At 36.7% G+C, this 14714-nt stretch overlaps 1 protein-coding gene across 3 annotated transcripts in view; it reads left to right on the forward strand.

The window, feature by feature from the left end:
• The window catches only part of COL21A1 (collagen type XXI alpha 1 chain), a 198055-nt gene that overhangs the window by 61400 nt on the left and 121941 nt on the right, over positions 1-14714 (forward strand). For all 3 annotated transcript variants that reach the window (XM_030929568.1, XM_030929569.1, XM_030929570.1), the window contains exons 2-3: positions 2347-2472; positions 11118-11669. In XM_030929568.1, coding sequence (XP_030785428.1) covers positions 2385-2472; positions 11118-11669 — 640 coding nt within the window. In that variant the 5' untranslated portion in view covers positions 2347-2384. The remainder of the gene's footprint in view (positions 1-2346; positions 2473-11117; positions 11670-14714) is intronic.

Here is a 14714-nt window from a genome sequence, read left to right on the forward strand (position 1 = left end):
CAATTTTTTGAAATCTGAGACTTGTTTTCTCTCCAGCGTATTTTTTGGTGACTGTTTCATATGCATTACAAAACAATATGTTTTCTTCTGTTGTTAGTTGGAGTGTTTTGTAAATATTAACTAGGTGAAGCTGGTTAATAATAGTGTTGTCCAAACCTTCTGTTCCACTGATTTTTTCTGGTCTAATTAAATAATACTGAGTGCTAGATATTAAAACCTCACATTATTTTTAATGTGTCTCTGCTTATTTTTTTTCATTTTTTTGTTTCATATATTTAGAAGCTTTAATATTGGATGTCTACACATTTAGGATTTTTATCTCTTTCTGATTGAGTGCTCAGTTTATTACTAGAAAATTTCTGTCTAAAATCCTTACTGCTGTCCCTCTGTAGGTAATGTAACATTTTTCCTCTGGCCAGTTTTAGGATTTTTTTTTTTTTTGAGATGGAGTCTTGCCCAGTTGCCCAGACTGGAGTGCAGTGGTGCGATCTCGGCTCACTGCAAGCTCTGCCTCCCGGGTTCACGCCATTCTCCTGCCTCAGCCTCCCAAGTAGTTGGGACTATAGGGGCCAGTCACCATGCCTGGCTAATTTGTTTTGTAATTTTAGTAGAGACGGGGTTTCACCATGTTAGCCAGAATGGTCTTGATCTCCTGACCTCGTGATCCACCCGCCTCAGCCTCCCAAAGTGCTGGTATTACAGACGTGAGCCACCGCGCCCAGCCCAGTTTTAGGAATTTTATATTTTATTTTGATTTTCAGTTGATTGTATATGATGTATGCAGGTATGATTAACTTTGTGTCTCACTTGGGGTTTGCTGAAGTTCTTTGATCTGAGCATTGGTGGCTTTCATTAATTTGGAAAACTTTTGGCCATGTCTTTTCAAATGTTTCTTCATTCTCTCCTTTTTTGTGAGAAAAATTTACTTATATGCTAAATCAAGATCACTTGATATTGTTCCGTAAGTTCTAGATGCTCTATTCCTTTTGTCATGTTTTTATGCCTTGGGGTTTCATTTTTTGATAATTTCTATTCACTTATCTTCAAGTTTACTTATCTTTTCCTCCAATGGATGCAGGTAAACCCATTGTATAAACCATTTTCCGATGTACATTTTTAATTGCAAGAGTTTTTCTTTGTATCTTTATGTATAGTTTTCATCTGCCTTCTGAAATTTTCCACATCTTTGTACATGTTTTCCATCTTATTTACTAGATTCTTTAATGTATTTATCATTGCCATTTTACAAACACTTTTTGCTACTTCTGATATTTAGGATTTAGGTAATCTTGGGATCTGCTTATGCTGTTTTTCTCCTGATCAGGTATAAAAATCTCTTGCTTCTTTTCAAGTCATGGCCACCGTTTTATATTTGAGAAAGTCTCTGGGTACCTGGATAGGAAGAGGGACAGACTCTAGGCTGTTCTATACTGTTTCCAACTTTCTATGTACTACTTATCTACTCTGTATATTTAGTTAAGGCTCACCAGAAGAAACTGCTGAATGAAGGAATGCTTGTTTTGTGGCAGAAACTCCTCAGATTTCCAATCTGTTACACCAGCTTTGAGTGATTTTTTACATGCTATGGCAAATTCCTTCTCATCAGTATTCCCTTTCTGCCAGAGATTACAGCAGTTGTGAATCACTTCTATATGACGAAAGGTTAATAACTTCTGGAATTTTGTTCTTTTGGGTTTCTTTAAATTATTTCATTTCTACTGGGCTTAAAAAACATATGAATTTGTACTTTATCTGGTATGTACTCGTTGTGAATGACAGTTTCTCGCAAGTTTCTGCATTCTAACCAGAAATGAAGTTCTAGGACTTATTTTAGATGGTGTATGAAAACTATAAAACTGAGTGTTTATGAATTAAATAAGACAGGTCTTAATGTTTACAATTATATCTTATTTTAAAAATTAAATTCTATCAGCTGTATCTTAGAAATATTTTCACTAAATACTCTTTGAGTGTCCCTTATATGCAAGCCCATATTTAAAAGAAAAATGTTTGCTAATATTCACATAGTAAAAAGAATGAGATAAGGTTCTACAGGCTATGCCCAAAGGATAAATTCCAGTAAATATTTTGCAAAAAGCTCAAATTTTAGAAAATGTGTATAAGACAGTTATGAATTAAGATTTATCATGCTCTTCAGCCGCTATTCATTGTCCTCCTGCAATAACATATTTAGAATTTGGCTATTTTAAACAGATTTAAGTTAATTCTAATAGTCACAAAATTAACTGTATTTCAACTGGGTCTTGTAATTTCAAAATGTAAATGTATAATGGCCAGATGTTGACTTTAATTATTATGTTTAACTTGCCTTTTTTTTCTCCCTAGGAATCCTAAAACCAAAATTTTAGAACGAAAACAGAAACATGGCTCACTATATTGCATTTCTCTGCATGGTTTTGGTGCTGCTTCTTCAGAATTCTGTGTTAGCTGAAGATGGGGAAGTAAGATCAAGTAAGAACTATCAGCATTGTCCTTTTTTGTTATCAACAAATTAATCTGGAAATTAAACTAGGGGAGTTCAAGTAATGGTTTTAAGCGTCTCATTCTTACTGTTTTTGATTCTGTAACTCCCTAAAATAAATGAATTGCTATGTTACTCATTAACTGAAAAGAAAAGCTTCTTTCAGAGATAATTTTGAGAGGACTCTATGGTAATAGTTTATTCAATTAACACATCAAGCTTTGGAACAAACAGTCTGGTATTGAGTCCATGTTCAGCCACTTTTGAGCTGTATGATAGGAAGATAAAGCCTTGTAGATTGGTTATCAGGACTGAAGGAGATAATGCATGTTAATGGTTTAGCACAGTACATCTCAGTGAATGTTGTTATTGCTTGTAAGAAAGCTTGCATATAGAGATAAAGAGCTATATTAATTATAGTTCTGTTACCCAGACTATCATTTAGAGATAGCATACTTTAAAAAAAAAAAAAGTTTGCTTATGTTCACATTTAAAACTCATAAACATTCTACTTTAAATTAACTATGGTCTCTATAAAAGTTAAATGAGATGGTTTGATAATTTGATTCAACTTGGCTTAAAATTTATTAATACAATGATATTTAAAGCTTGCTTAACACTTTTATAGTTTAATTCATGCAATCACTCTATAATGTGTATACCCTTTCCTTTTTTTTTTTTTTCTTGGGTGGGAAAAGGGATTTTAAAAAGTTAAGGGGCTTACCTAGTATAATACAGCTTGTGAGGGCAGTAATTAGTATTTGAACTATGTTTTTGCTCTTCAATCCCATTCCTTTTCTATAATGGCGTTCATTTCTCTAAGGAAGAGGTTCTCAGGACGGATATTATGTCTAGGGCTTATTAATGGCATTATTTGCTTGTGTGCCCATGCTCTTGACTAACTTTGCAGTTATGAAATACATGTTCTGTGGCTCTGTGACAGGGAGAAGGGTAGGAAGGGTCAGGAATAACCCTCTAAGAGTGAATCAGGTGGCACACAAACACTAGCAGCTTCAGACAACAATGAGTCTCAGTATTTAGGAAGGGCCAACATTGAAAAGCTCTGCCAACAAACTTTTCTATCCTTTTGTCTCCTCACACAAAAAACAAACAAACAAACAAACAAACAAACAAAAAAAAACAATAAAAGCATAAACCTTTAATCCTAGTCCATCCAGCTTCCAAGCTTCCAAAAATAGAAGAAAAATTGCATTCCCTTGGGTTAGCAAGTTTGCCTCTGGGCAGAACTCTGTTTCTGCTGTCCCTTCCTTGACCTCTGGCAGTGACCACCATGGCAGAGGTTGTTGGAATTGTGTCCGTTACACCTTCTGAGGATACTACTACCTGTAGTAGAGCACTTTAGGAATAATGTCATAATCACAGATACATTTTTGAGACAAATCCCTATTTTGGCAATTCTTTTTATTTTTTGAACTTCTTGACTGTTATAAACTTAGGAGGCGGTGGCAACCTAACTGTGGAAGGTCAGAAAAGGTTTTATGGTAAAGCTGACAGGCAATCAGGGATCTGGAACAAGAGTATTAGTCGGGTAAAGAGAAAGACATTCTAATAAAAGGGAAGAGCAACTGCAAAGGCCCAGAGTTGGGAGACTAACACAGACTAAAAGATAAACTGGTTTGTTGGGGCAATACCGATAGTTTGGAATGGCTAACAAAATGCACAGAAAAGAACAGCTGTATTTGTCTTTTTCCGTAACCTCGGTACTCAAATCAGCAATAATAGCTATTATTTATAGCCCGTATGATAATGAGATAATTCATGCTTTGTTTTACATTTAGCATGCTAGCATTTATCACAGGGAAAGTATTTTTCTTCTTTTTTTTTTTTGACTTTTTTTTTATTATACTTTAAGTTCTAGGGTACATGTGCACAACGTGCAGGTTTGTTACATATGTATACTTGTGCCATGTTGGTGTGCTGCACCCATCAACTCATCAGCACCCATCAACTCATCATTTGCATCAGGTATATCTCCCGGTGCCATCCGTCCCCACTACCCCCTCCCTAAAATAGGCCCTGGTGTGTGATGTTCCCCTTCCAGAGTCCAAGTGATCTCATTGTTCAATTCCCACCTATGAGTGAGAACATGCGGTGTTTGGTTTTCTGTTCTTGCGATAGTTTGCTGAGAACGATGGTTTCCAGCTGCATCCATGTCCCTACAAAGGACACGAACTCATCCTTTTTTATGGCTGCATAGTATTTTATGGTGTATATGTGCCCCATTTTCTTAATCCAGTCTGTCACTGATGGACATTTGGGTTGATTCCAAGTCTTTGCTATTGTGAATAGTGCCTCAATAAACATACATGTGCATGTGTCTTTATAGCAGCATGATTTATAATCCTTTGGGTATATACCCAGTAATGGGATGGCTGGGTCAAATGGTATTTCTAGTTCTAGATCCTTGAGGAATCGCCATACTGTTTTCCACAATGGTTGAACCAGTTTACAATCCCACCAACAGTGTAAAAGTGTTCCTATTTCTCTACATCCTCTCCAGCACCTGTTGTTTCCTGACTTTTTAATGATTGCCATTCTAACTGGTGTGAGATGGTATCTCATTGTGGTTTTGATTTGCATTTCTCTGATGGCAAGTGATGATGAGCATTTTTTCATGTGTCTGTTGGCTGTATGCATGTCTTCTTTAGAGAAGTGTCTGTTCATATCCTTTGCCCACTTTTTGATGGGGTTGTTTTTTTCTCACAAATTTGTTTGAGTTCTTTGTAGATTCTGGATACTAGCCCTTTGTCAGATGAGTAGATTGCAAAAATTTTCTCCCATTCTGTAGGTTTTCTGTTCACTCTGATGGTAGTTTCTTTTACTGTGCAGAAGCTCTTTAGTTTAATTAGATCCCATTTGTCAATTATGGCTTTTGTTGTTTTAGACATGAAGTCCTTGCCCATGCCTATGTCCTGAATGGTATTACCTAGGTTTTTTTCTAGGGGTTTGATGGTTTTAGGTCTAACATTTAAGTCTCAAATCCATCTTGAATTAATTTTCATATAAGGAGCAAGGAAAGGATCCAGTTTCAGCTTTCTACTTATGGCTAGCCAATTTTCCCAGCACCATTTATTAAATAGGGAATCCTTTCCCCATTTCTTGTTTTTGTCAGGTTTGTCAAAGATCAGATGGCTGTAGATGTATGGTATTATTTCTGAGGACTCTGTTCTGTTCCATTGCTGTATATCTCTGTTTTGGTACCAGTACCATGCTGTTTTAGTTACTGTAGTCTTGTAGTACAGTTTGAAGTCAGGTAGCGTGATGCCTCCAGCTTTGTTCTTTTGACTTATGATTGTCTTGGCCATGCAGTGTCTTTTATGGTTCCACATGAACTTTAAAGCAGTTTTTTCCAATTCTGTGAAGAAAGTCATTGGTAGCTTAATGGGGATGGCATTGAATCTATAGATTACCTTGGGCAGTGTGGCCATTTTCACGATATTGATTCTTCCTATCCATGAGTGTGGAATGTTCTTCCATTTCTTTGTGTCCTCTTTTATTTCACTGAGCAGTAGTTTGTAGTTCTCCTTGAAGAGGTCCTTTACATCCCTTTTAAGTTGGATTCCTGGCAATAAATTGCTTTTATTCTCTTTGAAGCAGTTGTGAATGGAAGTTCATTCACGATTTAGCTGTTTGTTTGTTACTGGTGTATAAGAATGCTTGTGATTTTTGCACATTGATTTTGTATCCTGAGACTTTGCTGAAGTTGCTTATCAGCTTAAGGAGATTTTGGGCTGAGATGATGGGGTTTTCTAAATATACAATCATGTCATCTGCAAATAGGGACAATTTGACTTCTTCTTTTCCTAACTGAATACCCTTTATTTCTTTCTCTTGCCTGATTGCTCTAGCCAGAACTTCCAACACTATGTTGAATAGGAGTGGTGAGAGAGGGCATCCCTGTCTTGTGCCAGTTTTCAAAGTGAATGCTTCCAGTTTTTGTCCATTCAGTATGATATTGGCTGTGGGTTTGTCCTAAATAGCTCTTATTATTTTGAGATACGTTCCATCAATACCGAATTTATTGAGAGTTTTTAGCATGAAGGGCTGTTGAATTTTGTCAAAGGCCTTTTCTGCATCTATTGTGATAATCATGTGGTTTTTGCCTTTGGTTCTGTTTATATGCTGTATTACGTTTATTGATTTGTGTATGTTGACCCAGCCTTGCATCCCAGGGATGAAGCCCACTTGATCATGGTGGATAAGCTTTTTGATGTGCTATTGAATTCGGTTTGCCAATATTTTATTGAGGATTTTTGCATCAATATTCATCAGGGATATTAGTCTGAAATTCTCTTTTTTTGTTGTGTCTCTGCCAGGCTTTGGTATCAGGATGATGTTGGCCTCATAAAATGAGCTAGGAAGGATTCCCTCTTTTTCTATTGATTGGAATAGTTTCAGAAGGAATGGTACCAGCTCCTCCTTGTACCTCTGGTAGAATTCAGCTGTGAATCCATCTGGTCCTGGACTTTTTTTGGTTAGTAGGCTATTAATTATTACCTCAATTTCAGAGCCTGCTATTCGTCTATTCAGGGATTCAACTTCTTCCTGGTTTAGTCTTGGGAGAGTGTAAGTGTCCAGGAAATTATCCGTTTCTTCTAGGTTTTCTAGTTTATTTGCGTACAGGTGTTTATAGTATTCTCTGATGGTTGTTTGTATTTCTGTGGGGTCGGTGGTGATATCTCCTTTATCATTTTTATTGTGTCTTTTTGATTCTTCTCTCTTTTCTTTTTATTAGTCTTGCTAGCAGTCTATCAATTTTGTTGATCTTTTCAAAAAACCAGCTCCTGGATTCATTGATTTTTTGGAGGCTTTTTTGTGTCTCTATCTCCTTCAGTTCTGCTCTGATCTTAGTTATTTCTTGCCTTCTGCTAGCTTTTGAATGTGTTTGCTCTTGCTTCTCTAGTTCTATTAATTGTGATGTTAGAGTGTCAATTTTAGATTTTTCCTGCTTTCCCTTGTGGGCATTTAGTGCTGTAAATTTCCCTCTATACATTGTTTTAAATGTGTCCCAGAGATTCTGGTATGTTGTATCTTTGTTCTCGTTGGTTTCAAGGAACATCTTTATTTCTGCCTTCATTTCATTATGTACCCAGTAGTCATTCAGGAGCAGGTTGTTCAGTTTCCATGTAGTTGAGCGGTTTTGATTGAGTTTCTTAGTCCTGAGTTCTAGTTTGATTGCATTGTGGTCTGAGAGACAGTTTGTTATAATTTCTCTTCTTGTACATTTGCTGAGGAGTGCTTTACTTCCAACTATGTGGTCAATTTTCGAATAAGTGCGATGTGGTACTGAGAAGAATGTATATTCTGTTGATTTGGGGTGGAGAATTCTGTAGATGTCTATTAGGTCTGCTTGGTGCAGAGATGAGTTCAATTCCTGGATATCCTTGTTAACTTTCTGTCTCGTTGATCTGTCTAATGTTGACAGTGGGGTGTTGAAGTCTCCCATTATTATTGTATGGGAGTCTAAGTCTCTTTGTAAGTCTCTAAGGACTTGCTTTATGAATCTAGGTGCTCCTGTATTGGGTGCATGTATATTTAGGATAGTTAGCTCTTCCTGTTGAATTGATCCCTTTACCATTATGTAATCGCCTTCTTTGTCTCTTTTGATCTTTGATGGTTTAAAGTCTGTTTCATCAGAGACTAGGATTGCAACCTCTGCTTTTTTTTATTCTCCATTTGCTTGGTAGATCTTCCTCCATCCCTTTATTTTGAGCCTATATGTATCTCTGCATGTGAGATGGGTCTCTTGAATACAGCAAACTGATGGGTCTTGACTCTTTATCCAATTTGCCAGTCTGTGACTTTTAATTGGACCATTTAGTCCATTTACATTTAAGGTTAATATTGTTATGTGTGAACTTGATCCTGTCATTGTGATATTAGCTGGTAATTTTGCTTGTTAGTTGATGCAGTTTCTTCCTAGCATTGATGGTCTTTACATTTTGGCATGTTTTTGCAATGGCTGGTACTGGTTGTTCCTTTCCATGTTTAGTGCTTCCTTCAAGATCTCTTGTAGGGCAGACCTGGTGGTGACAAAATCTCTAAGCATTTGCTTGTCTGTAAAGGATTTTATTTCTCCTTCGCTGATGAAACTTAGTTTGGCTGGATATGAAATTCTGGGTTGAAAATTCTTTTCTTTAAGAATGTTGAATATTGGCCCCCACTCTCCTCTGGCTTGTAGAGTTTCTGCTGAGAGATCTGCTGTTAGTCTGATGGGCTTCCCTTTGTGGGTAACCCGACCTTTCTCTCTGGCTGCCCTTAACATTTTTTCCTTCATTTCAACTTTGGTGAATCTGACAATTATGTATCTTGGAGTTGCTCTTCTTGAGGAGTATCTTTGTGGCGTTCTTTGTATTTCCTGAATTTGAATGTTGGCCTGCCTTACTAGGTTGGGGAAGTTCTCCTGGATGATATCCTGAAGAGTGTTTTCCAACTTGGTTCCATTTTCCCCCTCACTTTCAGGCACACCAATCAGACATAGATTTGGTCTTTTCACATAATATCGTATTTCTTGGAGGCTTTGTTCATTTCTTTTTCCTTTCTTTTTACTCTAGACTTCTCTTCTCACTTCATTTCATTCATTTTTTCTTCAGTCATTGAAACTCTTTCTTCCAGTTGATCGAGTCAGTTACTGAAGCTTGTGCATTTGTCTTGTATTTCTCGTGTCACGATTTTTATCTCTGTCAGTTCGTTTATGGCCTTCTTTGCATTGATTATTCTAGTTATCCATTCTTTTATCTAGTTATCTTCCATTCTTTCCATTCCATCTAGTTATCTTCCATTCTTTTTTCAAGATTTTCAGTTTCTTTGCGCTGGGTACACAGTTCCTCCTTTAGCTCTGAGAAGTTTGATTGACTGAAGCCTTCTTCTCTCTACTCGTCAAGGTCATTCTCCGTCCAGCTTTGATCCATTGCTGGCGATGAGCTGCGTTTCTTTGGAGGGTAGATGGGCTCTGATTTTTTGAATTTCCAGCTTTTCTGCCCTGCTTTTTTCCCACCTTTGTGGTTTTATCTGCCTTTGGTCTTTGATGCTGGTGACGTACTGATGGGGTTTTGGTGTGGGTGTCCTTTCTGTTTGTTAGTTTTCCTTCTGACAGTCAGGACCCTCAGCTGTAAGTCTGTTGGAGATTGCTTGAGGTCCACTCCAGACCCTGTTTGCCTGGGTATCAGCAGTGGAGGCTGCAGAAGATAGAATATTGCTGAACAGTGAGTGCTGCTCTCTGATTCTTGCTCTGGAAGCTTCATCTCAGGGGTGTACCCCACCGTGTGAGGTGTGAGGTGTCGGTCTGCACCTAGTGGGGGATGTCCACCAGTTAGGTTACTCAGGGGTCAGTACCCACTTGAGCAGGCAGACTGTCCGTTCTCAGATCTCAATCTCCGTGCTGGGAGATCCACTGCTCTCTTCAAAGCTGTCGGACAGGGTCATTAACATCTGCAGAGGTTTCTGCTTGCTGCCCCTTTTTTTTTTTTTTTTTTTTTGCTATGCCCTGTCCCCAAAGGTGGAGTCTGCAGAGACAGGCAGGTCTCCTTGAGCTGAGATGGGCTCCATCCAGTTCGAGCTTCCTGGAGGCTTTGTTTACCTACTTAAGTCTCAGCAATGGCGGGTGCCCCTCCCCCAGCCTTGCTGCTGCCTTGCAGTTAGATCTCAGACTAATGTGCTAGCAATGAGGGAGGCTCCGTGGGCGTGGGACCCTCCCAGCCAGGTGTGGGATATAATCTCCTGGTGTGCCATTTGCTAAGACCCTTGGTAAAGCACAGTATTAGGGTGGGAGTTACCGGATTCTCCAGTTGTTGTGTTTCTCAGTTTCTAAGGGGATTCTCTTCCCCCTTGCACTTCCCAGGTGAGGTGTTGCCTCGCCCTGCTTCAGCTCTCGCTGGTCAGGCTGCACCAGCTGACCAGCACTGATCGTCTGGCACTCCCCACTGAGATGAACCTGGTACCTCAGTTGAAAATGCAGAAATCACCCGTCTTCTGTGTTGCTCGCGCTGGGAGCTGGAGGCTGGAGCTCTTCCTATTCGGCCATCTTGCTCGCACACCCCGGCAAAGTCTTTTTCTCTCCACAACTGCTTATAACTTGTTCCAGTGTAACTTGCATCAAAGATGGTATTTTTTTCCCCAAAAAGGACCTTAGGATGTGCTGACCACATGTGTTTCCTGGTAACTTGAAACGAGAATCTCTATCTCTACTAAGTAAGGAATAGCTTTATACCTTTAACCATAGATTGTTAGGACAATTTGATGCTCTGACTACATTATTCACTGAATATGAGACATCAGACCTTTAGAAACTCATCTTGGATATAATGCAAGAGTTGATTCATTGGGTGATCTTGGTTCATTTAACTTTTATCAACTATTAATATATCAAAGATGAAATTTTATTGGCTAGCTAAGTCCTGAAGTTGGTAGAAAATCTGTTTTTAATTTTTTTCTCCCTATTCACTGGCTTATATTTTTGTAAATATTTCAGGTTAGCATTAAGCTACACATATTTCATTGACAATTTAAAATAAGCCATGATGTTAGTGTATAGCTGAAACTCATAAATTTAAAATCTCTCCCTTTTTGCTTTTTATGTAAAAGATATGCTATGATGGTTTTCTTTTGCACTTAGGTTGTCGTACTGCTCCAACAGATTTAGTTTTCATCTTAGATGGCTCTTATAGTGTTGGCCCAGAAAACTTTGAAATAGTGAAAAAGTGGCTTGTCAATATCACAAAAAACTTTGACATAGGGCCAAAGTTTATTCAAGTTGGAGTGGTTCAATATAGTGACTACCCTGTGCTGGAGATTCCTCTTGGAAGCTATGATTCAGGAGAACATTTGACAGCAGCAGTGGAATCCATACTCTACTTAGGAGGAAACACAAGGACAGGGAAGGCCATCCAGTTTGCCCTCGATTACCTTTTTGCCAAGTCCGCACGATTTCTGACTAAGATAGCAGTGGTACTTACGGATGGCAAATCCCAAGATGACGTCAAGGATGCAGCTGAAGCAGCAAGAGATAGTAAGATAACATTATTTGCCATTGGTGTTGGTTCAGAAACAGAAGATGCCGAACTTAGAGCTATTGCCAACAAGCCTTCGTCTACTTATGTGTTTTATGTGGAAGACTATATTGCAATATCCAAAATAAGGGAAGTGATGAAGCAGAAACTTTGTGAAGGTAAGCCTTAAAATGCCTTAGTATAATTTGGAGACAATTAATAATTGTGCTTTTTACATTTTGATATCATCTCTGCATTAACACTGGTGTAGATCATTATATTTAATGTCAATTATAATGTTACAACATTTATAATGTTATAAATGTTACATTTACACTGTGAGCACAAATTTTTCATGTTATATGTATTTAGGATAAATTTTGGTTTTTAGAAATAATTTACAAATCTACATATGGAAAATACAGTATTTTGTAACATTTATTATTTTTCTTTTCAGTTATAACATGTCTATGGTAGAGATTGTAGAAAAAAGGCACAAAGAATAAAAATATATATAAATCACACATAATCGTATCACCCCATTAATGAGTTTTTCTATATTTTACATTCTAGTTTTTTTTCCTTTTTTCCCCGGTATGTTTTAGTTTACCCTTCTGCCTAAATCAAGATACTATTGCATATATAGTTTCATACTTTATTTTTGTATTATATACTCTTGTGTATAAAATTTTTATACTCTATTCACGATAGCAGGCAAGTTCCTACTGTAATTTATTTTAAATTTTTCCTGTTTTTGTACATTTAGTTTATTGCTGTTTTGCTAATATAAATGGCAAAAATGAATATTCTTATACATAGTTCTGAGCTAGAATTTCATTATTTCTTGAGAAAAAAAGCTTCAAACTACTGACATTTTTAAAGTTAGGGAAAAACATGTTAAAATTCCACTTTAAAAAAGCTTAACTTCCCTTTCACACAACATTTCAAAATAAAATAACAGTTTATTATTTATGTTTATATTGTTTCATAAAATCTAACTTCATGTTCATGATAATTGCATGGTATGGGAAGGTCCCAATTTTGGTAAATGTTAATCCTATTAGGGCATACACATGCTAATGTTCACATTATTTTAGGGGAGAGTAATTTTTTATATCTCTTATTTTTTAATAATATAGGCATTTAGTGTACCATATTAAAGTAATATTCATATAAAGTGAGTATTAGTCTGTCTACAAAAGCTCCCAAAGTGGGTGGCTTCACAGTTGACAAAAAAATTCTGTGTGTTTATGGGTTAGGAAACAAATTATATCATTAATTCCTCTGTTTTCTTCACATTTGCTTGTGGGATATGGTAGAGGAAAACATTTTTAAATTTTCATATTTAAGAGACTATAAAAAATTAAACATCTTCTTCCATGAAACTTTAAGTAAAGGTACTATAATAAGTACAAATCACCACCACAGTTCTTCTTTTTATGAATCTCTAGTAGTAAGATTTTGTTGACGTTTATCATCCTGAACAGGCAAATAGGATTTACATTTTTAATATGTGGTCATATTAGTTAGGATTCTTTGGTTTTGAAGCCAGGTATTTTTCATTCTTAAAACAGACGTTTCCTGGAGAAATTTCATTTATCATTCATTTTTATCTTTAAATATAAATGTAACTGATACAATGTTTGTTCAGTATTTGCTTCAGAGACTTTTTCTGTGGATCTGTATTTTGGTAGATGCATTCTATTTTAATGATTCTAACTACACATGAAAGAGTAGGTGTGCTTAAAAGAGTTAAACATTCTTTTAGCTAAGATATATCATCTATAAACAATCAAAATTGAAATCTTGTCAAATATATTTTCTTCCACACTCGAAAAGATGTAAATAATTTCTGTGTCTAATCAGCACATATCTGCTGCACAATAGCCATCTTTTAAAATGTTTTTGAAATTGTACTTATGGAATTTATATAGGTGTTCTGCACTTGACTTTTTATACTTGATTAGAGTATGATTAATGCAGTAAACTAAAACATTGCTATATTACAACAGCCACAAACCATGTAATCTGTATTTGAATCATCTGACAAATTCACAAATGCTTTTTCTTTGATACATACTTAACTTCTACTTTGAAGTGTTAACATGTAGGATGACCATTTCCTAATACTGTTCATTTTTACACTCTGCTGTAGTTAAATCACAATGAACAAAGTATTATTGAGTTAAGTAATATTTATCACAGTTTATTTCATCTTTATGGACCTATAATTTCTTTGAAAGAGTTGTATCTAATACTCTCCTTTCTCTGATGGGTGATGGTTCCTTTATCTGTGTGAAAGACTTCTGCTGCTGCTGCTGCTGCTGCTGCTGCTGCTACTACTACTACTACTACTGCTGCTGCTGCTGCTGCTGCTGCTGCTACTACTACTACTACTACTACTACTACTACGACTAGTACTACTACTACTACTACTACTTCTACTCTTACTACTATTGCTACTACTACTACTGCTACTTCTTTTTCTTCCTCCTTCTCCTACCTCCCTCCTCCTCCTTCCTCCCTCTTTCCTTCCTCCTCCTCCCTCCCTTCCCCCTTCCTCCCCCTTCCTTCTTCTTCTTCATGTTTCTCTTTCCCCCTCATATAAAAGACATTAACATGAAACCTAGTCTCCTAACATTTTTTTAATGTATAGTATTGTGAATTATAAGCACAATGTTGTACAGCATATCTTTGGAACTTTTTCATCTTGCTTGACTGAAACCTCCATACTTCCTTCCCTCCCTCCTTCTCTTCCTTCCTTCCTCCCTTCCTCCCGCTTTTCCTTCCTCTTTCTTTCTTTCTTTTTTTTTTTGGTAATGGTCAACCTAACATGTATTAAGTAACATTTCATTGTAGTTTTGATTAGAATTTTTCTGATGATTAGTGATTTTGGACATTTTTCCCGTATGCCTGAGGCCATTTGCATGTCATTTTTGGAGAAATGTTTATTTAAGTCCTCTGTCCATTCCTTAAACAGTTTTTTTTTGTTGTTGTTGCTGAGTTGGAGTTTTTTATTTATTTTGAATGTTAACCCCTTATCAGATATATGGTTTGCAAATATTTTATCCTACCTCACAGATTGCCTTTTTACAATGTTTTTTTCTCCTTTGCTGCACAGAAGCTTTTTAGTTTGCTGTAATCTCAGTTGTCTATTTTTGCTTTTTTTGTTGCCAGTGAATTTGGAATAAATCCAAGAAATCATTACCAGACTGATGTTATGA

The sequence above is a fragment of the Rhinopithecus roxellana genome, chromosome 4 (genome assembly GCF_007565055.1).
Source record: "Rhinopithecus roxellana isolate Shanxi Qingling chromosome 4, ASM756505v1, whole genome shotgun sequence".
Lineage (NCBI taxonomy): Eukaryota > Metazoa > Chordata > Mammalia > Primates > Cercopithecidae > Rhinopithecus > Rhinopithecus roxellana.